Source organism: Pocillopora damicornis, chromosome 13, assembly GCF_964200805.1.
Source record: "Pocillopora damicornis chromosome 13, jaPocDami1.2, whole genome shotgun sequence".
In the NCBI taxonomy this organism is placed as follows: Eukaryota; Metazoa; Cnidaria; class Anthozoa; order Scleractinia; family Pocilloporidae; genus Pocillopora; species Pocillopora damicornis.
Genome location: NC_142682.1, coordinates 7,845,373 through 7,867,461, shown reverse-complemented (window position 1 = coordinate 7,867,461; position 22,089 = coordinate 7,845,373). Strand labels below are relative to the sequence as shown.

The following is a 22,089-nucleotide window of genomic DNA, read 5'->3' as shown; positions in this document are numbered from 1 at the left end:
TGTTAGTGGACTGTGTTAAAGAAAAGGCGGGGGGGCTTATCAGAGGCTTACAGGTTCAGAAGGGAGCAAGTGGCCGTGGGTTGCTTAAAACAACTTTTACGGAGGGGGGCATTGGGATTTTCGGTTTGCCGTTTTGGCTATTTTTTAAATCGGTTTTTCGGTTTTTGTACCAAAAAACTACGATTTTCTGGTTTGGTGCTCACTGCGGTCTGTGGATTTTCCGTTTGTTAGCATTTGGTTTTCGGTTTTCGTCAAAAATATTAACGGGTTTTTGGATTTGGTATTAAGTGTGGTTTTCGTATTTCGTCTTTGGGTTCTGGTTTCTTTTCGATCTGTGCGATAGCTGTGCGCCTCCACTGATCACGAGTTGGCGCGAAACGCAGATGTTGTTGTTGAGAGGAATGCGTGATCGGTTCTAATCGAATTTTTTTGCGGTTTTAGATGATTTTTCTTACGGTTTTGCGGTTTCTAATAGACCCTAACGCTCCCAGCCTTACGGTATTCTCTTTCAAGTTTTCAGTATTTAAACTATACGCATATGTGCGTCTATTAAGGCGCTAGAAATGGTTAATCTTAGCCTTGGGGTTTAAGGTTTTTCCCCTTTTTCCCCGAAAAAATCAGAAGTTGTGTTCTCAAATGCTTTCAACTAGTTCTTGAAGCCTACAGGGGAAAGTTAGACAGCGTGAGCTTCGACAGCCATTTGTCATTTAACTCGAACAACTCCGGCCGAGCGCCTGAGTTAACAAACCAGGAGAAAACGGAAAAACCTTATCATTTCCTTTTGTCAAACAAAGCTTCTTTTAAGTCTTATGCAATTATGTTGGTATCTTAGGAAGAGCGCACCTACCCCTCCCTGAGCCCAACATTAACCGTAAGTTGTTATCAGTTGACTGTTGTTGGTTTAGGGGAGGGGTAGGTTCGCAGTTGCTTAGATGCTTGAACTCATTTTTTCATGGCTTGAACAGCATTTCTGGGAGGAAGGAGGTCTTTATAAAGTTAATGTTCGAGCCATTCATCATACCCAGGGGGTTGAGTTGATGTCTGTGGAAGTAATTAAAGCATCGCCATCAACTAGTGTCCGTTCACCTTGCGGCGGCTCTTTCACTGTAGACATTAGTTGGCTAAAAGTAAAGTGATAACCATAACAAAAGGAACCGCAAAGGAAACGTTATCACGAATCAAAATAACTCATTTTAAAGCCACACCCGTTTAAAAGTTGTAAAGTTGTTGAATCTTTTAAAATGGCCATTTTTCTTTTCCGAGGTTTTTTTTTTACCTAAATTTCTTTGTGCAGCTATACGACCTGCTTTCACTTACCAAAACTGAATAATGCAAACTACTGGTCGAAGTGTAAAGATCTGGCAAAAAATAATAAGAAAAAAAGGAACGGTTAGAAGTGGGTGAACAAGCGATTAGAAAACTGACAACACACTGCTACCAAGTAACTATAATATTTTTCAGTCTTCTTGTTACACGAGCCTAAATTACACATAAATTTAATGCACTCTTACATTCTATCATCATCAATCATTTCACGAAACAGCGACGAACCACCAGCTTTGTTTGGTGAAATACTTTCCCTGAAGTCTAGTTTAAATTTTAAAGATTCTCGGAATGGATTTGTTCCAAAAAAAAGCCAGGCGACAATTCAATCAGATAATTTCGTCTGTACTCGAGTAATCATCTCAACCAGTTGAAAGTTCTGATGAAGTTTAACTATTCAATTATATTTTTATACTTTGAGTATATTCGTTACTTCTTAAGAAAAAAAAACAGATAGCTGAAGGCATTGTGGTGTTAAACCGAAAAAAAGAAGAACAACCTAGCAATTACTTTGGGTCGTTCACCGGAATACTTTTAAACCAGTAGAATTTTTTAATTGTTCTTTCATCAGTGGTGTCTATAAAAGGATAAGTTACGCCAAAGATATAGTTTCAAAAGGATCCAAAGTATTAATCAAAAGGAATAAACCTCAAACGAATCAGGCAAGATCAACTAAATTTGTTACACTCGTGAATATCGTAAAAAATATTCCTTGTCAAGATTGCGTGTCGGTTTTGGGTGTAATTAACCTCTAATTTTACGCAGAGCGAAAAATGAGGTTAAAAATAGGATCACAATTATTTGAAAAAATAGATACTTTACGATGTACTTAGCAAGCGTGAGAAAATATCCGGCACTATCTAGGATGCCGCTTACAAACGACTGAATTCGGCTCCTTGTCGTTGCAATAAATTGGAAAGTGCAACTGTTTAAGAGATCTTAAGAGGTGAGTCGTTCGAAATTTCAAGTCATACCCTAGTTTGAATCTTAAATAGTCTGGATGTAAAATCTCTAATTTTTAAACATCTGCTCACCATCTAAACACAAATAGAAGATAAGGTAGATGAAAATTTAAAGAGGATCTATCTAAAAATTTCAAACAGGGCGTAGGGACGAAAAGTGGTGCAGAATTCGAAAAAAAATCAATTTGATTAAAAAAAAGTGATGCAATAACTGAAATAGAGAAAAGTTCGATAGATACGACAAGTTTTCCTTTCGGAAAGTTCCTTTGTTTAAAGTCGTGTATGCCAGATTCTTAGAACTAAATTTGCACTAGAACAAGCTCAATAGGCGAAGCGCAAGGACCTGACTTGGACAGTGAAGAAGGTCATCCAGGAAATTGTAAATGATAAGTAAATAGCGAACTACATTTGTTGACAACAGGATTTAACGAGGAAGACTTGTCAGCAACTTAAAGAAAATGTTCGTTTAGGGAATCGGGACAATACTTCGTGTCATGCACGAGATGGTTCTCGTGATTTACCTATGCTATACCATTGTTTACTAAGAACATTTCACTTACCACATACCACTTTTTTCGCGGGCTCGCTTTTTGTTTATCTGAAATGCTTGCGACTTTATACGCTTTTGTATCACTTAAATCGTTTCCGTGCTCAATAAACTTTGTACTGTCGCATATGCCTTTCTTTTCAATAAAGTTTATCGAACGATGCGGACAAAAGGGAAATTTCATCCGGTACACCATCAGACCTGCCGATCGGAGTTCCCGTCAACTGATTACCACAGCAGCTAGCTGAGAAGGGTTCTTTTGACCCTACATTTTAACGATAATTTTGTAAAGATACTTTTAAAATGTCTATGTTGAAATACTCAAAATGATTCTTTCTGTGATTATGCGTCCAGGAGAAATGATAGCCAGCATGCTTAAGTTTGACTACCACAGATTCTGACGATTTGACGGACAGACATGACAGAATATTCCGTTCTTGTTGTAAATGCAATGTGAAATCATCGAATGGTTCATGTTTCACAGAAAAGTTTCTGATTCATGTCTTTTGTATAGATTTAAAATAAGGGAAATGTTCGGTTGCCGGTCTCACGTTACAATCGCACTTCGTTCAGGTTGGAAAAACACTTTCTGTCAAAAACTTAAACCAATAACGTTTATTTGCCGTAGTATATATTGTACTGTATAATTTCAATAGCTCGATCTTCCTACCTGTTTAGACGATATGTTTAACAAATCAGTGGCAAAATCAAATCCTTCTGCACATCATTGGTTATTTCAGGACTATAAGATTTTTTCTTGCTCACATTTTTAACTGGCTATTTTACATGGAAGAAAAAAGCCGAAAGTTTTCATGAATGTCCACAGTGTTAAGAATAAAGCTGTTGCTCTCGTGAAATTTTCAGTCTTGGATATTTCTTTTCTTTTTCATTTTTCTCCCCTAACATTTAACTCGAAAATGTATATAAACTTGACCATAATGTACATATGTGCTAGTGGTTTGCCTTTTCGGGGATAGCGAGGACGTAGTATGTAGTGCTGCCAGTTTAGTTTGCTCCAACCAATTTGCTCAGTGTATGTACTGTTGAAGTTTACAACGATCGAGCCTCGTAAAACAAACAAGTAGACTAATATGAGAAAAGTTTTCTTGAAACAAAAAATCATTTTTCGCAGCAATCAATGCGTATATGACATATAAGTTTCATAATCCAAGGAATTCCTTAGGAAGCTTATGTATTGTCAACTCATCAAAGGAAACTAAAAGTAGAAGAACTTGTTTTGAATTTATGACATATCTTCTACTGGTTTTAAACCTATCAGATCCCTTTTGCGACTCAAAATCATAGTATTGCGTCGTGAAGTCAAATCAGATTGCAGAATATCTCGAATAAGAGCAAATTTTACTTTTAAAAGATAAACAGTACTTCAAAATAATATCAATCAACGACGTACGATGCAAATCACCTTTCAGTTTTCGGGTGCGTCAACAACGTGTGAGGGAAATTAGGAACCGGTAAATAAACTTTCTGTCGGTTCTTTTGACCAGAGGAACACCTTGCTGGGATTTCCTATTTTGGTTTTATTTGAACAGTATCAAAGAAAACGGGGCTGAAAACATATAAATATATCGAAAAAAACTTCCTTCAAATGTATGGTGTAGCGCCTCTCTTTAAGTCCATTTTAAAATGAGCAGCACAGAGCAGATGAGCTCAATGTTAATTTTATGTCATTTTAATTCAAATGGAATGAAAAATTCAAGACAAATTGACACAAATGGCAGCCCAAACAGCCCTCATAACCCAAACAATTTTGTTTATTTTACAGAACAAATGCAACGATTGGTGTTTGTACCAAACAGATGTCATCTTCATATATTTACAACTTTTAAGACCGAAGACTGCAAGTTCGTAACTCATCTATTTATCTATTTTTATTAGGAATGGCAACTGGATAGGCCGTCCATGAATACTAGAATGGCCTCCAAAAAATATCTTTATTCTTGTAAGATTTAGCTATGCAAATACGATCGCAAATAAATCTGCACATAATCCGAAAGCGTCACTGCAAAAAATGCTTCGGTACAGATTTAGAACAGTAACACACGACATCTCTGGTGTATGTCTTCCACGGTATTATCCTTAAATTTCGGAAAGCTTTTTTCTTAATGTGTTCCTAATCAGAACCAGTGTTAGGATTGGTTTCTCTGATAGCTGCGGCGAAGAAATAAAAAAACACGAAATTGCCTATCAGTTCTGACCTTTCTGTGTATATTGTGTATGGCTGTCGACTGAAACAAAACAAAATGATCAAGATTGACTGCGACAAACAGCATTTTGGCAGGAGTAAAAGATGAGATTTTTTCGTTGTTTGCCAGTTGTCTTTAGCCTGAAATCCATCGGTCACCAGTCGTTTTATAATTCTTTCTATTTCCCCCGCGCAGAGTTTTGATTATTGGAAAATATACTTCTTCGAAGAAATTCCCTTCATTCTTTTTGATACGAAATTAACTACTTTGAATTTTCAACGCGTTTAAACATGGCCGTTAGTCGTTCCGCTTTAAAAGACTCTCATATCACCCATGTCTATAGCTGCAGTGTGCCTGTGAATGGCAAAGGTTTTTCATGCTCAATAGAAAACCTCAATAAAAGTTTCTGGTGCATTCGGTCACCAAAAAAACGTATTTGTTTCTCATCGACAGTGACCAATCCCCGACTTGTTCTCAACCTTAATTCGGTTACGTAAATCGTGGGTTCAAAATCTACATGAGCCAAACAATATCCTTTGTTGTATGTTTTGCAAAATATCGAACGAGAAGACGAAAAGATGATCTTTCATAACAATTTGAATTCATCCATACGCTTTAGCCTGCCTTTTTAACATAAACAAAAAGCCAGTTTTCCTTAATATTTCTACATATATCTCAAATATATCACTAATTGAAGGAACCTTACTCCGACGACTCGACACCAACACTAGCTATTTTTAAGTTTCTATTTTCAAACAGTCATCTACAAAGACATTTCTGCCCATTTTCCATCCCTTATCGTACAAGACAAACAGGTCATTAATGTAAATGGACGTGGGTTTGGATCTAAGTTGCGTCTGCCGTGTTTTCGAAGATGACCGTAAATCTTCTTTAGCTGAATTCAGAACATTTATCGCCTTTCGATATAAATGTGTTGCATTCAGCTCAAGTAATGAAAGTGAGCGAACGCAATCATTCTGGAAGTATACTGAGCAATGTCACTCTCTAATTGAGAAAATCAGCTTATTCTCTTAATCCATTTAACTTTGGCAAGAGTGCATCCTTTGCGTTATAAATCATATTTAAAATGTCATTAGTTCGATCGATAAAACAATCGGAGATGAAGGAGTTAATTGATATTTTCTTTGAGTCCATCTCAAAAGCTAAACAGTTGTAATTTCTGGTCCACGACTGGAAACCTTTCGAATCGAGTTGGACCCTTGTCGCAAGCCGTTAGAAATGAAGGTTTCGTCAACTGTGGTCGACGGTAGTGGCCTTAACATGCGCTCGTTTGCGCTGCGCTCTCTGGAACGTTTAAGGCATAGAATCTTTGAGGTACAAAAAAACTTTTTAAAGGCCAAACGAAAATCCCTGTTCATTCCAGTATAGATCCAAGGGTTTGCGCATGAAAGCACGTAGGGAAGAAAGACGATGACACCTTGAACTGCAAGTGGAATTTCCTCAGTCGTGAACGCTTCAATGAGAGTTACCACAAGGAATGGACTCCAACAAATTATAAACAGACTCACTATGACTGCAAGCATTTTGGTGATTTTTAGTTCTCTGAAGAAGCGTTTTCGTCGTTCAAACGACTGCCTCCTGTCTTGATCGTAAGACGTTGAGCTAAGTCGTGTGGAGTGCATCTTAGAAATCTGGTGGATGGCTGCCCTGCAGATCGAGATATACGCAAACGACATCGTGATTAAGGGAATACAAAATAGCGTCACGAATAGAAATATAACATAGCCTTCGATAACCGTGTAGGACTCATGAAATTGCAGAAAGGAGATTCCTGCAACGGCCACTGCGAATCCCCAAACCACGGCAATGGAGCGCTTAGCACGAAGTGGTGTCACCATGGTTCTGTAGCGTAGCGGCTTGCTAATGGCACAATAACGGTCAATGGAAACTAACGTGGCGTTCACAATGGATGCTGTACAACAGAATGGATCGATCCATTGGGTGCACAAATTCATCACATAATTATCTTGTTCCCTTTCAACGTGAACAAGTGATCTTACAAGCCATACCGGCATCGCCAAAAGAGCAACGGCCACATCTGCGGCGGCAAGGGCCACTATGAAGTAATTTGTCACCGTCCTCAACTCACGGAATGTGTAAACAGCCATGAATACGAAGCCATTACCAACGACTGTTGCAAGGATAAGCAACAACACGAACACCAGAAATACAATCTTTCCGTCAAACTCTGCATCAGCGTCGAGGATATCGTTAGATACGTTGCTGAGATTTCCTTGCATCGTTCATGTGACTTCCGACGTTTTTTAAAGGTCTTGTTGCACTGAAGCAAGAAAAATTTGTCTGTTCATGTAACGTTCCCCACAGATATCAAGTATATAGAGTTCTTGATAGGTAGTTTCTCTGGTCCATCCAAACTAGCTGTTTTCGCGCTGGTTGAATGTTACTCAACGAGTTGAAAAAAGACAGTCCTCAAATGAAGATTACGATACCAGAGCGAGAAGCAGAGTGAAGAAACGTTTCTGTTAGACACGCTTCTATGGTTATAAGACTTTTCCCGTTGTTCTCAGCCAAAGACCTGAAAGTTTACAATAGCGTGATAATGAATTTCTTCGATCTCTTGAAACTGTTTCACCCTTCTCATGCACAAAAGATGATTTGAAGGCCCTCTGAGTAGAGATTATATTACTCTGCCCACAGCCTCAGATTTGTGAAGGTCAAAAAGCTTACCTGCAATTTATATGTTATTGCACAAAAAAAATCACCGCGCACATTTCCGATAGCATAAATATTTCATTGAATTTTCACGTTTATAAAATTTGCATAAAAGATGAAGTTTGTGCTGAGGCTTTTGAAAATTACTTCCTTAAAAACAATATCAAATCTCCAAGCGCTTGCCTTTGCTACGTAAACAAGAAAAAACCGCCCAGTCGTTTATCATGCAGAAGAAAAATAAAGAGCGAGAGGATTTTCATGATCAACAAATGACAAGAAAGCGTTCCTAAGGATTTATTTTGAAACTTCAGCTAAATTTGTGCTTTATTATATTAGCGTTAAAGGCATTATAAGTTGTAAGCTTCAGGCGAAAGTGTTTCAATTTTCTTTTCTAATATTATCAAGATCCTATTATCTGTGTTGTTATTAAAACTGCGAAACATGAATTGCACCTGCAATCAAAAGGGCATTTCAACCAGGGATTTTCTCAGAAAATTGTGTCACGCGAAACTACCTAAATATCCAATATCCGCCGTGTTTCCTTCTTTTGTTGTTGGAGAATACAATCTCAGGAGTCCACAGCGAATTTTATTACTTCTCTTTATTGGAATTAAATCATAAAATGACACAAAAACAATTCTTCCTGGAGGTTGATAACAGACCACACAAACTATCCATGTAATAACATTGTAATTTACAACACAAAGCGAAGCGTTCAAGCAATTTTCAACAGCAACGAATTCGAAGCTCAATTAACCGCGTGCGTGCTAAGTGAACAATTTTAAAAACATATCCAAAACCTCCTGACTTACAAACATAGCGAAATTTTCCAAATAAGCAGTAATGGAACGAAAAATGGTCAATTTGATCCAATAAAGGCAATCATAGATGTCAAACTCCCATAAAAATTGAATTGTGTTGTTTTTACACAGATTTTATACTCTTCACTTCTACCGCAAAATTCTGTGACAAAATTATTTGCACGTATTGAAAGTGTTTACAATGGGCAATCACAAAGAGTAATCCACTTGAAACTCTATCAGGACTACACAAGAGTTGAGAACAACTATTTAAGTAGAACGAGCTGCTAAGCCATAATTTCATTGAAAATGTTACAAAGAAACTGATGCTCTCTAAGACAATTCCTTGTCAATGATCGATTTTTCCACAGGGGTCGTCAACGCAAAGAGAGGAATTTTATTACTCTCAGTGCATTTTAATAATGATCCCTTACTCCATGATGATAATGATTCTTTTTTTTGTGCAAGAAAAGATGCTCTGGAAAGATGGAACCTCTCTGGCTGCATAACACTTTCAATCTTTTTAAAGTGGATCTGTCAGTTAGAAATTGAGAAAGGGTTGACATGTCGGCCGATTGTGACTCAACTCAGACATTTATCTTCATTGCTATGCATTCAAGCACGGCCTGATCAAAAATACAAAATCTGCACCATTGATTGCCAGAAAGTACCTTCTTTTATGAAATAGGCTATGAGACATTTCTACCCAGATAGGTTTTATTAAGATGGCATCCTGTATAAAGTTCTTCAAATGGTATTGTGATCTGCCATTTTTCCCTAGTTTTAGTTATTGCACAGCAGGTTTATAACAAAAAGTATAATAAGGAAGATTTTCTAAGAGATCAGAAGAGCTTCGTCTTTGTAGCTGTAATTTTATAGAACAGACAGAAATATGAGAGGACATTTGCATAAGGTTGTTCAAACTACAGGCACAAACGCTGTTTGTCGAAGGGTAACGGCACCCAAGAGATTTTAATCTCTAGCGGCAAATGAATGGATAAAATTCAAAGAGCTCTTCCGCAAAAGTGAAAGCCTTTCCTTCCACGTTCAAAAAAGCCGATCAAGTTTTATCGTGAAAAGGGCAGCGCTCCTAAAAAGCTGAATTAATAAAGTTTCGTAATAGAGTAACACTTTTACCATTTAAGCTGGTTGTCATCTCTCGCAAAAGCGCTCGTTATATCAATTACAAAATGCAAAAATATTCCGCTATACACTTTAAGTTGGAATTCATTAAGTGTACAATACCAACATTTAGCTGTAAACTAATGATTATTATAATAGCAATGCGCTTTCAGTTAGCAACCAATTGGTAGAAAGAAATCCTGAAGAAATTCAAAAGCGAGTTTTTACGCCGGAATTACAGTTATCAGATACATAAAAAAAGCCACCCTTTGCAGCGAAAATATGCACGGATATTTGTTCACGGACGTTTTCTGTTTAGAGATGCGAACGGCAGGTTTTCCGAGAGCGAACCTCGAGGAAAATTGTGAGCTTCAAAGAACGGATAATGTCCAAGGATAAATACAAGATGATATTTTTGCGCCAAATGGAGGCTAGTGTGTTTGTTATCCCTCAAATATTTTTGTAACGAGCGGGAAAATGTTACTAATAGCTTACTCTTTGCTGCGTGGGAGACCTTTCAGTGTCCTTTGGTACGACTTTATGAACAAACAAACATATTCCTTCATCTGTGACAATAGCTAGACGTTATTTCATCTTGAGTTAAATTTTAAACGAACGCTTCTTTCTTGGTAGACTCCCCATTTTTAGCTTGGGTATTTTCGATCATGTGATGCGTTTCGACCAATTGCAGGCAAGCGAAAACATTTGATGGTTTATAATTCCAATTATCATCATTGTAAGCAGATTGTACTTTTACCAAAATCATAGATGCCGTGCTTATACCGTCCATGCTGTGCGTAAATTCTCGCCAACCAAATTGAAAATAAACACGGCGCAGTTCAAAACCTATTTTCTCGGTTCGATTAACGTTATCGAGAATCCTCGTTTACACAATTTTGAATAGAATTCGTTGGACAGAGATGTGGTGTGTGTTCGTTTGGGATGACCCACATGTCTGAATGAAGGGTGCTGGATATCTCTTGCAGTCAAGAGGTGTATCAAAGGTGCCAGTCAATATACTCAGAACAAACGTTATAATGTGTACCCTGATGGTGGCCTAATGTCGAAAACGTTTGGTTTTTACTTTTTAAATGACATTTTAAAAGCTTAGCGAACTTATTAGTATTGGACAAACATTTTGACGCTCATACACCGAGATGCAAATGACCTCCGTTTGCGTTTTCGACTCTACTCAGTGGTTTTTAATGAAAGGAGCTCACCTTGTTTTTTAAGAATTTCTGTCAGATTTGATGATTCTTTAAAATCAAGTGAAAGAAATTTCGTTTGAAATGGATTTCCTTTTGACGGTCATTGGGAACAATTCTCCAGAAACTATGATGCATTTTATAGTTTGTTAGGACAAATGAAAATAATTGGATTTTTTTTCCCTTGGTAAGGGTCAATCTTTGCGTCGATAGCCAAAATCTATGTCCACTGAATTTTGACTTCGAAGTTCATGTATCAAATGAAAACTTGGGAAAAATAAAGCAGAGACTCGAGAGAAGTAAAATGATACCGTAGCCTTTACCTTGTACATATTTTCTGGGCATTCTCCATAATTCTTGGTCTACGATCGCCTTTAAGTTTTTTTTTATTTCCGGCTGAAAGCTAATTTACCGGTAACTTATGTTGACCTCACTGGATACCCACAGTGGTCAACAAGGGCCACTCTTTTCGTGACATATCATTCGGGAGGTTTGAATTTAGAAAGACATAAACAATGAGAACATATATTGAGACCTTTGAAAGAAAACTTTAGTCATGATTGCCAGAGTTGTTCGAGTTCTGATCAACTTACTTATAAACGAACCCGGCTGACATGTTCATGTACTTGTTGCCACCTTATTCAGACCCTGAGATAGTACTTGGGGAAGTTAAAATTGTGTAATTTATTACTCCGGCATAACTGAGTGCATGGAGGTACGTGTGGACAGAAAAATTGTAACTTTCCTTCTAAGTCGACTCATAACTCTGATTGTGTGGCGACAAAGATAAAAGAAGTCTATGGCCTTTGTCTCTTAAGAAATCGAAGAGTTTAAGAGATTATATTTAAGTCTTTTGCACCAGATTCTCCCACAATGAAACACGCTTCCGTTCGTAGATGGCGGAAATCTTCATCGTATAAAAGCAGTGGGCCGATTTCAATATAAAAAACGTGTGCATTCCGAAAAGGGCGCCAGATGTGCTGCCTCTATCAATTACCGACCTGACAAATCAAGATAAGGAACAATGAAAAAGCATGTTTTCGTTGGATCTAAATCTTACATTAACTAGTCCTGTTGTAAGATGAAGCTCCAAAATTGTAGTAAATTTTTTCATACAAAGGAAGACGGATGCAAATTTCAGATCAAATGACAACAATTACCAAGTCTTTCAAGACAACCACGTTAAAGTAAAGGCGGATCTTAAGTCTTGTTATCTTATCTCAAATAAGGACATGTTTTCTTCATCCGTATACCTCACTTAGTCACTTAGCTTTTGAGTGCTCCACGATTGTGAGGCAATTAATGTCAGCGTTTATCATTCCAGTTTAGTGGTATTAACTTCCGCTGGATCTCAAATCAAAGTGCAATTAACAAGTGTTTTAAAATACTCATTTCCAATTATCACCTACTTGATGGCATCCCGAAAAGAAATTCAAACAGGAAATTGAGTCATTCGCAAACCTGATAAATATAGATACGAAGAAACGAGAAAAAGGTATGTTTTGCATTTGTGCAAAAATAACAAAAACGACCCTATAAAAGACATTAAAAAAATGCCTCAAATGATTCAAGCCCTACAAGCACGAATCGAGAACTTTTACTTCAATTACGTAATTGGATGGCGAATGAATAAATATTTCTTCAACGAAAACGAAATTTCATACAGAAGTGATAAAAACAGCCATTTCCACAACTGGATTATCTGCTTACTGGTTATCCTGGAGTTTTCGATCTCAGAAGGCTGTCCATAGAAACATTACAATCACGAGTAGCTTTAGATGTTATGTACCAGCATATTACGGCAAATTTTACGAAGTGAAGTTAAAAGCCTATCACGTAAGGTTTACACCATTTGACATGTAACCGAACATATCTCTGCCAAACTGAACCTAGATTTTCTCAATTTTTCCATTTCTAAATTGGTTAGAAATAGCGCCATGGATAAATTAATCCCAACTAAATGTAAGGAGTACCTTCTACGTGAGTTATGTGTACATTTATCAACTCGATCCTTCCAGGCTAATGTCCGTGCAGAGTTACTTACACACACGTTCCATACCTTCGTCTGACGACAGCTCGAACAGACTGAGAGTCTTTAGGATGCGGTTATTGTAACGAAAAGTGGTTAAATTACGAAAAGACCACCATAACCACCAATCTATCATCAAGTATAATCGCGAACGATAGAAAAAATATGTTGAAAGGTTAAAAGGGAAATCCCTAGGCCAATGATGTGACATTATTTAGAAAGCGACATAAAATATTTCTTCTTTCCAATCAATGATAGCAGATGTCACGGTATGTCCTCTGATTAAGATATGCTTCAGTTAGTATGATATTTGCTGTAGATTATGCTAATAATATGCCCGTTAATTTTAATTCTAACGAGTATAAATCTTGGTTTTTTTTTTTTCTGATTATATCTAAAACGTGACAGTGGCCAACTCGAAAGCCTCGGCTCTTTTAATCACTGTGTACACCCTCTCTAGATTTTCCATCTATTGATATTAAAATAATATTTAAATAATACTTAAATAGTACATTACCATAATTATTTTTTTGTCTGTGTAAGATAAATTCATCTGAATAATGCAAATAAAGTTGAAGTTGAGGACCTGAGCAAAGTGTTACAACGCCTTTTCGGTCAGATTAAGAGATAGCTTAGAGACCATTCATTATTTATCGCTTGCAAGGGGAGGGGGGGTGGGGACAAGAATGAGGATCACATGATTTTCAGGGGGCATGGAGGGGGGAATAAGTCGTCGCCAGTACTTTGAGTTCACAGTTCCTCAATGCATTGCAGATTATCTTTCTTTTTCATCACGTAAGTCATTTGCGTGAATCATGGAAAGAGCTGCGTTCATGCTACCAATCCCAATTAGGTTTATATGACAAGTCATTGCTGGTCGTATATTATTCGCCTCCTTTTAAATATATTAATACTTTGACGGTCTTGATACTTCACTCTTTAGTGATATCTAGAAGATCACTAATCCCAAGTAGTGAAGGTAAATTAATTTTTTGAACCATTTGGACGAACTGTAGAGAAGAGAAATCTATTCAATTTGGGCTTTGTTAAAAAGTTACGGGGGTTTTCTGTAAAAAGAATGTCCCTCTGTGAATTTTTCCGGTTTTAGATCACGTGCATCCATGGTAACGACTTTTATCTGTGGGAAGAGACTGGGACAAAGCGATTAGAAAAAACATTCTTGGTTTGTGGGAAAGGGAATATCTAAACAATCTTAAATGTACGATTTTCAGAGGTTGATATTCCGCCTAAGTTGGAATGTCTTTTCCAAAGAAGAGAGACAATCATTGTAAGGTAAAACTCAAACATTTTGTAAGATTCTAACCTTTCGCAATTCGCCTTGTAGATTCATCCGGATGATTTCACAAACACAACTGTAGGACGAGTTCGTGAGACCACCTTTTCGCGCTCATACCTTTTTTTTTGTACTCTTCCGGTTTAGCATGCAACGAAATCTTAGAGATGACCATCAGCTGGCCGATGATTTCAATGAAACAATACGAGGTAAATTCAGGGTATCTCGCAACAACATAGAGCCACAATTCTATAATCTATTGTTTCGCCATAATAATAGCACTTTTGCGGGCTGAATGTTCACACATATATCACATCCAATACAATATTTTGTTTTAGTGATCAATCCTATTGTAGCCGAACCCCTCTGTGGTTTTAGAGTTGCGCCATATTGATTGTGCGGGTGGTATGAGTTTTTTTCCTCTCCAATCACAGAGCGAAGTATATTTGCCGCAACCAATTGAATATGACAGTTGTTAGGGCAGAAGTGTGAAGTATTAGGGCATTTTTGATGAATTTGATGGTATTTGGAGTCAACCGGGATTAAGATTTGCGTTTTACTGCAACAGGCCACAAAAAAAAGGTATTTCGTTTACCATTCGATTGAATTGGAGGTGAAACAGTCAGACGGCGTGAAAAAGCCAAGTCAACACAGGTGGAGAACGTCTAAATAAATTAACCAATCTCTATTAGGATTGTTTGATGACATGAATCACCATCTATCTAACTACCTCCATTGTTTTTATTTCCTTTTCTGCCTCAAAAGCGAGAAATTTTGCATAAGACTCGCAAAGGCTTTTTTATATGAGTTCCGGTAAGGAAAAAAACAGGATATAAAGAAAAAGTATAAAAATGAAACAAGATTACGTGATGAAAATTATCTCCATGGAAACAGGAAACGGCAACTCTTAGATATCCAAGATGTTTGAAATTTTCTAATTTTCTAAATTCTAACCTCAAAGTAAATTTGTCATCTTAATTTTTGTCTCTAAACATTTAAAAAAAACCACACTAATAAAGCCACCACCTGATTGAATATCTTTACAAGGCGAGCCTTTCTTCTGTTTGATTACGACAGTATTGTCCTGAAACTCAGATGAAATTGAAAAAAAGCCTTATTCGATCGTCGCTTTTGTCTTACAATTCGGACAAGTGTACAACAATAATGTTATTGTATAAGTTGTTAAAAGGAACATACACTTCCCAGAGGATCAGGTGGGTTTTCATGCATTGTGGTCGGATATTTGTGCCGCCATTCTTTAAAGGTTTTCGTGAAAATCGGGTGAAACTTTGGTCGAGGGTAATCGCTTGGAGGATTGTGAGAGGTGTTCACCATCAAGAAGGCTTGCATTTGCACTGCTTGGCCTTGTAAGGTTAACAATATTCTAGATCGCAATGCAAATTTTACTGTTATTGTTTTCTACTTTTACTCTCGTATTTCATTGGTATGGTTGTTGGTGTTACCCTTCTTGTTGTCGTTGATTTTTCCTTTAGACACGACTTCACGATTTGATCGTTTACTCGACTGTTTCTTCTACTTTGATTTGATAAAAGTAGTATATAGGTATATAAGTTTATCCTGTAGCATTAACAACTTTGCGTCTCTTATTGATCCAAGAATTTACCAAAAGGAATTTCCACCCTCTAAGGAAATCTCTTTTACATCCGAAAATCCCCTGAAGTGTGAAAGCGCCTGGGGATTTGAAAATTTACAATAAAAATAAAGTGCTTTTTCTCCTTCAGTGTTCTGTCCTTTTCATAGTCTGAATATAATATACAAATCAATAAAACGTTTTCACCTACCACAATATTTATCTGAAGATCCCTGCTGTCCAAATGTGACGAGGCTGTAAAGTTGGAAAATGATACTATTACATCCTTTAGCTATAGACTGGATTCAATGAATCTTCATTCTGATTCTAGTTTGAGCGGTGATTGCAAATCTGAAATCATAAAATCGGCACTGGCTTAAGTTCTCTGTTCACAGCTTTGCAAATAAAAGCAAGTTTAGCGAAGCAAATCCAACTATAATCTTCATTTCTTTGCCTTCTATTGTTAAAATTACTTATCCTCTTCCGACGTCATGAATATATAAATATTTGAATTTTAGAAACATGGCAGTTCATAAAGCGTAGGAATAATAAAAATAAACAGAATTCAAAGATGTAATTTCTTCATTCCATGAAATAGAACCTTGCCTATATCAAGCAAATTGGTAAACTATTGTTGTGGTATCTTACAATTGAAAATTTTGTTTTTCCTTTTAATTTAGGGCTTTTTTTGGTTATTTTATATTCCGTGAATTTTATAAGATATTGTTAATCCGCAATGTGATTAACAGTTTTGAGGCTTACCTCCAAAGTATCGCGTTGTAAATATTACCGATAATAAAGCTTTTTCCTCTTCGTCTATCAAGATTTGAACGCCTTTTTCAATTTACATGGAGTAACCTTAAAATTTTATCTTCATTGAGTCCTTCGAAAAGTTATGCAAAGATTAAAAATTAAAAAAAAAAAAGCTAAATAGTTGGAAAGAAGATTCGTGAAATGATCGACGTCTAGACGAAGATTTAATGAAATCTAAATATTCTATTTCCAGGAAATAATTCAAACTGAAGCACGGAATAAGTTTTTGTCTTCCCTCGCTGATGTTCGGATCCCACGAGTTTTATTTTGATTTTCATGGCTGAAAACAGACAGATATCCTGATTTTTCCAACCACATTTATCTGTTAATGATAGGTTGAATGAATATCGTTAATAATTACCATATGAATCATATGATGACATGCCACCTTTTCAAAGTACTTGAAAATCTTCCATTTGAACCATTTAAAGGAGCTATTTCCCAGAAAATATGAGTTCTTAATCACCGCGTGATTGAAAGCTTCCGAGGAAGCTCTCGGCTTTGAAAGCAATAAACAATTATATCATGCACTCTGAGAAGTTTTTTCCGTCTTACCATGGATGAATTAGTTCTTTTGGCAATTGGACCGCGTCGATTCTTCAAAATTAGTAGTCGAAGTGAATAGCCTGGAGCGTTCTGGCGACATGGAAATTTTTGGCAAAACCCACTTGGAATTTTTGGTAAAAGAAAAAGTATCTTGAGCCATCATTAGACGGAGGTTATCATAGTTATCGCAGAACTAATCTAGCCACGACAAGCCACGGAAAATCAAAAGATTCTATGTTTAATTAGAAGTGACAGAATCGAAGTACACTCGCCCGTCAAATGGGAGAAAATGATACGTGTAATGTACAAAAAAATCACAGTTTCTTCAACAAATTCGAAGGCCTCGTATTCATTCAAATCAACACGAAACTTGACGAGTTTATTTACATGATCATTTGTTTACTCATATGTCCTAATTTTTCAGTCGTTTTTTGGATATCAGTTTGGACTTATTGCGCTGTAAAAAGACAGCTTTCAAAATCACATCTGTTATTTTGTTTTTTAGGCTACATGGAACATTATTTGTCTTCCGAATTAAAAACAAAACAAAATACATGATGCGTGGTTCCAAAAAGTGGAATGTTTTTTTTTTTTGTTGAGAAAATATATTTAGAATATCGGAGAGCTAATCTTACCTGACTCTGTTAATTGCCAACGCTGTCTTGTTGAAGTCTTTTATCGAGATGGCGCACTGGTGTTTAGGGTTTAGGCGTCACGGTTGAACATAAATACAGCAATGTATACAACAGAACTGCCTTTAATCCGCTCTCAGAATTGTTTGGAATAAATTATGTCTGATGCCTCATCAACTGACGTAGAGAAAAGACATCATTAGCATGCAATTACATACTGCTATTGACGCATCGCCAAAAAAGTTATTATTGACAATAATTTGTGGGATTCTTTTCATAAGGAAATCTCCAGGAAAACATCATCTCACGTTGTTCCCGAATTTCAAAAGAATTAACACGAGGAAATGTGTTTTGAAATCTAACTTTAAGCATATTTTTGTATAATATTTATATTAAGTTTGAAAAAATTATTATCATTATTTCTCCGGAAGACTGCAATATTTTTACTAATTATAATACTTGTTATGCGTTACCAAAGGTATGTAGCCGGTCGCTCAATTTCACAGGCCACACTCAGAATAAAAACAAAATAATATTCTATAGCACATAAAAGATAAAGTTAAGGTTTCTATTTGGCTACAAATTCATATTTTACCAAACAATGTAATCTTTCTACAATTCCCTAATAGGACGATTCTAAATCTTTAAAATCGCACGCAGCAAGTCGTAAGGTCGTCCAAAAAGCTCGAATCGGCTACTTTTCTACGTATTAAATTTACCACAAAAATTCCCTGTTTTGTAACTTCACCTATTAGGGATGATGTGTTGAAAAGAAATGTTGGAAATGGAAGTTTTTGCTATCAATTGAATGTGGTAAGACATATCTACTGAAAATCTAACGACTTGAATTTTTAAAATAAATCTTGATTTGCACTTATAAAAGAAGGCTAACATGTTTTTCACGTTAATAAATGTCATTTATTCAGTTTTTTGCAGTAAATTGCCTATCGTATTTTTTTTTTAAATTAGAACATCACACACTGCGATTTTATCTTTTTTAACTGAACCGAGAGTTTCAACACTTCGTGTACAAAAACACTGTGTGAATATACTTTATGGAAATTTACACCGCTCTTACTAGTTTCGTGCAGTTCGGGTGAAAACTCCTGCTTAAAAAAAACATCATTAGGGTGAAGTTTTTCATGTTGCGCAAAAAGGAAAGATTATCCTTGGAAATCTCACAACAAAGGGTCAATTTACACCTCATTGAATTCTGAGTCTAATGGTTCGTCCCTTTATTTCGTTTATAATCATGATAAATTGTTTCCGTTGATAAGAGAGGCCGGCATACGCTACAGCAAGCTTCGTCAAGATAATAACTTAAACTTGAAGATTGAATACAAGCGATCATGTAGAATTTCTTTACCTCTTATCAGAGTTATCTTTTCCGAGACAATACTCGTAATGATTTATGGAAAAAATTAAAACCGAGAAAAGATTTCCCACGTTGGTGATAAAACCTAAAGACGCGATATGTTTTAATAATTCTCTTAACAATTCGTATTTCAAGTGTACATTTTGAATAAATTACCAGGGCTGTGAACTTGTAATACCCTTCCTGGTCTTCCTTGGACAACATGAACTTATTTTCAAGTCATATTCCAGACAAATAAAAAAGAAATTCTACAATGTATTTATTGGCGCAGCCTCCTTTTCAAAGAAGAATCAATTTTTCGTAAAGTACATTAAAACATTCCTCAATTTTTAAAATTTTAGCGGAAAGTGACGACAGCAACAATTTCCTCTAATCACTTTGAAATTTCAACAAATTTGGGAAAGTAATCCAAGAAATCAAAGGAAAATTTTTAAACAAGCAGAAAATGTTATCATTTTAATGTGATTTCTTACCCTGTTCTTTATTTCGTAATGTTCATTTTTGTTTTGACAAACGGAGTCGAAGATGGAAGCATTATTCATTCAATAATCTCTTTTGAAATTGCTGCCAGCAAAAACCATGAATAGCCAAACCATTCTGTAACAAACGGATTATTCATCGACACTAGCCACCAAATATAATTCTAATCGAAATTTCAGCAATTCCAATTTTCTTCAGTGGGCAGATCTAAGATGTTTTCGTTTTCATGACCGTCCTGGCATGGGTTTTCGGTATCTTTATTATTGTCCATGTTTAAGAGCATGATTCATGAGTTTAGGCAATATTTGATTGTCACTATTTGGAAAATTTAACACATTTTTCTTAACCTGAGTCGAGGAAAAAAGTGAAATTAAGATATAGAATTCTCCTATACAAATTTCACAAAAAATGAAGTTTAAGATGTATTTCAGATTATAGAAAGAAAAAGAAAGAGACAAAAGATTTTGGTCTTAATAAACTAGTCCGTCTGCCTTCAGATATATCTCTATTGGGGGTGAATGCCCCCATTTATTGCAAATGATGTGCTCAAGTAATTCAAACAGACTGTTGAAGTTAATCACCCAATCAGGATACGAGGACATAAGTGATCCATTCCAATTGTGAATCCTTTTATTACTGAGGAAACAAGCCAAGAAAAGCCGTTTACCTTTTCTTCGGGACTTTACGGCGATGTTTTCCTTGCCGTGATCCACAGAAACTTTGGAATAAACTCTTTTTTTTAAAATTTTGCTCAAAATTCCTTTGTCAAACAGAAATTTACGCGTACGAAATGGACGTGCCTCTTATCAAGACAATAACAAGACCATGTAATTATGCAGATCCCAGATCTTTGAAAATGAAGCGGATTATCAAGGAGCTTTTTAAGGAACAGCGAACACAAACTCCTGAGAAAGCCGGTAAATTACCGATTTTATGCCGAAATCAAAACAAGGTATTCTCCAATTACTTGTACTTTGAATAGAGCTAATGCAAAGGTTTCATCAACTATTCTGCCCTTATATAAATTCGTGACCTTCTTTCACGTTTGAGCACAAAGGGAAAGTTAAGGAGAAATGTTTGATCTACGTGACGATAGCTTTTAACCCAAATAAACGCAGCTGCCGGAGGTTAAGACTTTAAGAAAATACTTCAACGAAGTAATTTTTCTTATCCTTACGTAAACATAAGTTGACCAAGGTTAAACGTTTTGTAATGAGGATCATTCATACCATAAACCTTCAGCTACGTGGCTGTTCTTCTTTTCCTGGTAACAGCTCAGAATAATCTAAGGCAAAGAATCTTTGATGACAAAGATTACAAACACACCTTTAAACCAGTTCCACTTTAGACCTCAGAGCTTCGTGTCATCTCTATAGGCCGGGAGCCCATTAGACTTAAAAGCGAGAAAATGAAAACCATCTCGTCGGTTCTAATTTAAAAGCTACAATTTACGCCTCTATTGAACTCTATTGTAAAGGGTCTTAATAGGTGTCATTTTCAAGGTCAATTCAAAAACACATTTCTTTTGATAAGAACACTAGTATCTGCTAACGCTATCTTCATTCGTAATAATTTTAACACTGTTAAGCGCAGCTTCGCACACCATACCGAATCCTAATCATAACATTTCTTGGAAAGTGACCGTTAATCATAAAATAACATTTTTAAAAACGTTTCGGAGACAAGTGTCTCCGCAGAATAGTATTTATCATCCAAACAACGAAAACTGATGAATTTTTAAAAATAATAAAATTGACTTAGGCAAAGGAAATGTGGGTTTTCTGCGGTTTTCAGGTGTGCTTTTTTGATCCCGCTTAGCTCTCATTTTTTTCACTAACGAGTCAGACAGCGCCCAGATATAACACTTCAAGATAGTAATCGAGATTGCAAGAGTGGTATGATAGATAAAAGGGTGATATTCTTGAAAATCATGACTGGAGAACAAATGAAATTGCTTGAAAGTTAAATTTGGAGGTACATTTTTAATCGGCGCGCGCTAGTCGAGTCTTTACAATAACGCTTTCAGCATTTAACTCTACAAACACGGCGCATCCAAAATTAAAAAAATTCAAAAGAGTTTTATTCAACAAGTTATCCTCTTTCTTTTCTGGTAAAAGGTGTTCTTTATTTACAGGCAGTGGACGCCTAGAACTAGTTTTTTTCTTCTGTTATTGACTATTTAGGCAGAACCCTTTTTAAGAATAAGTATATAAGTTACTTGCGACATAAATAAAAAAGGTATTTCCAAAAACGAACCGATTTGCTTTCACTGTCATCTGTTAAGCCATTTTCAATCGTGCTCTTCTCATGCCAGTTAAAGGTGAAAAATAAGTACAGATATCTCTGTGCTTTGCAGGTGTGATATGGGTTTTGATTAATCTACTTGGGTTCTATTTAGAACAAAAATGACTGTGTGCCAAGTCAGAGTCTTTAATGTGGACAATGGTAGAAGGGATAAAGTTAAATGAAATG

General features: G+C 36.2%; 1 protein-coding gene across 2 annotated transcripts; it reads right to left on the bottom strand.

The window, feature by feature from the left end:
• Nucleotides 1–4,586: 4,586 nt before the first annotated feature.
• Nucleotides 4,587–21,068, bottom strand: LOC113664564 (histamine H2 receptor). 2 transcript variants are annotated; one of them, XM_027180181.2, is made up of 4 exons: nucleotides 20,944–21,068; nucleotides 17,766–17,939; nucleotides 15,983–16,122; nucleotides 4,587–7,593 (listed from the first exon to the last, which is right to left on the bottom strand). In XM_027180181.2, the coding sequence occupies exon 4, from the start codon at nucleotides 7,295–7,297 to the stop codon at nucleotides 6,200–6,202; it is 1,098 nt and encodes a 365-aa protein (XP_027035982.2). In that variant the 5' UTR covers nucleotides 7,298–7,593; nucleotides 15,983–16,122; nucleotides 17,766–17,939; nucleotides 20,944–21,068; the 3' UTR covers nucleotides 4,587–6,199. The 2 variants fall into 2 exon arrangements, with proteins under 2 accessions (XP_027035982.2, XP_027035984.2); XM_027180183.2 differs by having other exon boundaries at nucleotides 15,983–16,026.
• Nucleotides 21,069–22,089: the final 1,021 nt, after the last annotated feature.

Coding starts and splice junctions, on each gene's coding strand:
- LOC113664564 (XM_027180181.2), bottom strand. CDS start 7,297: ATGCAAGGAAATCTCAGCAACGTATCTAACGATATCCTCGACGCTGAT.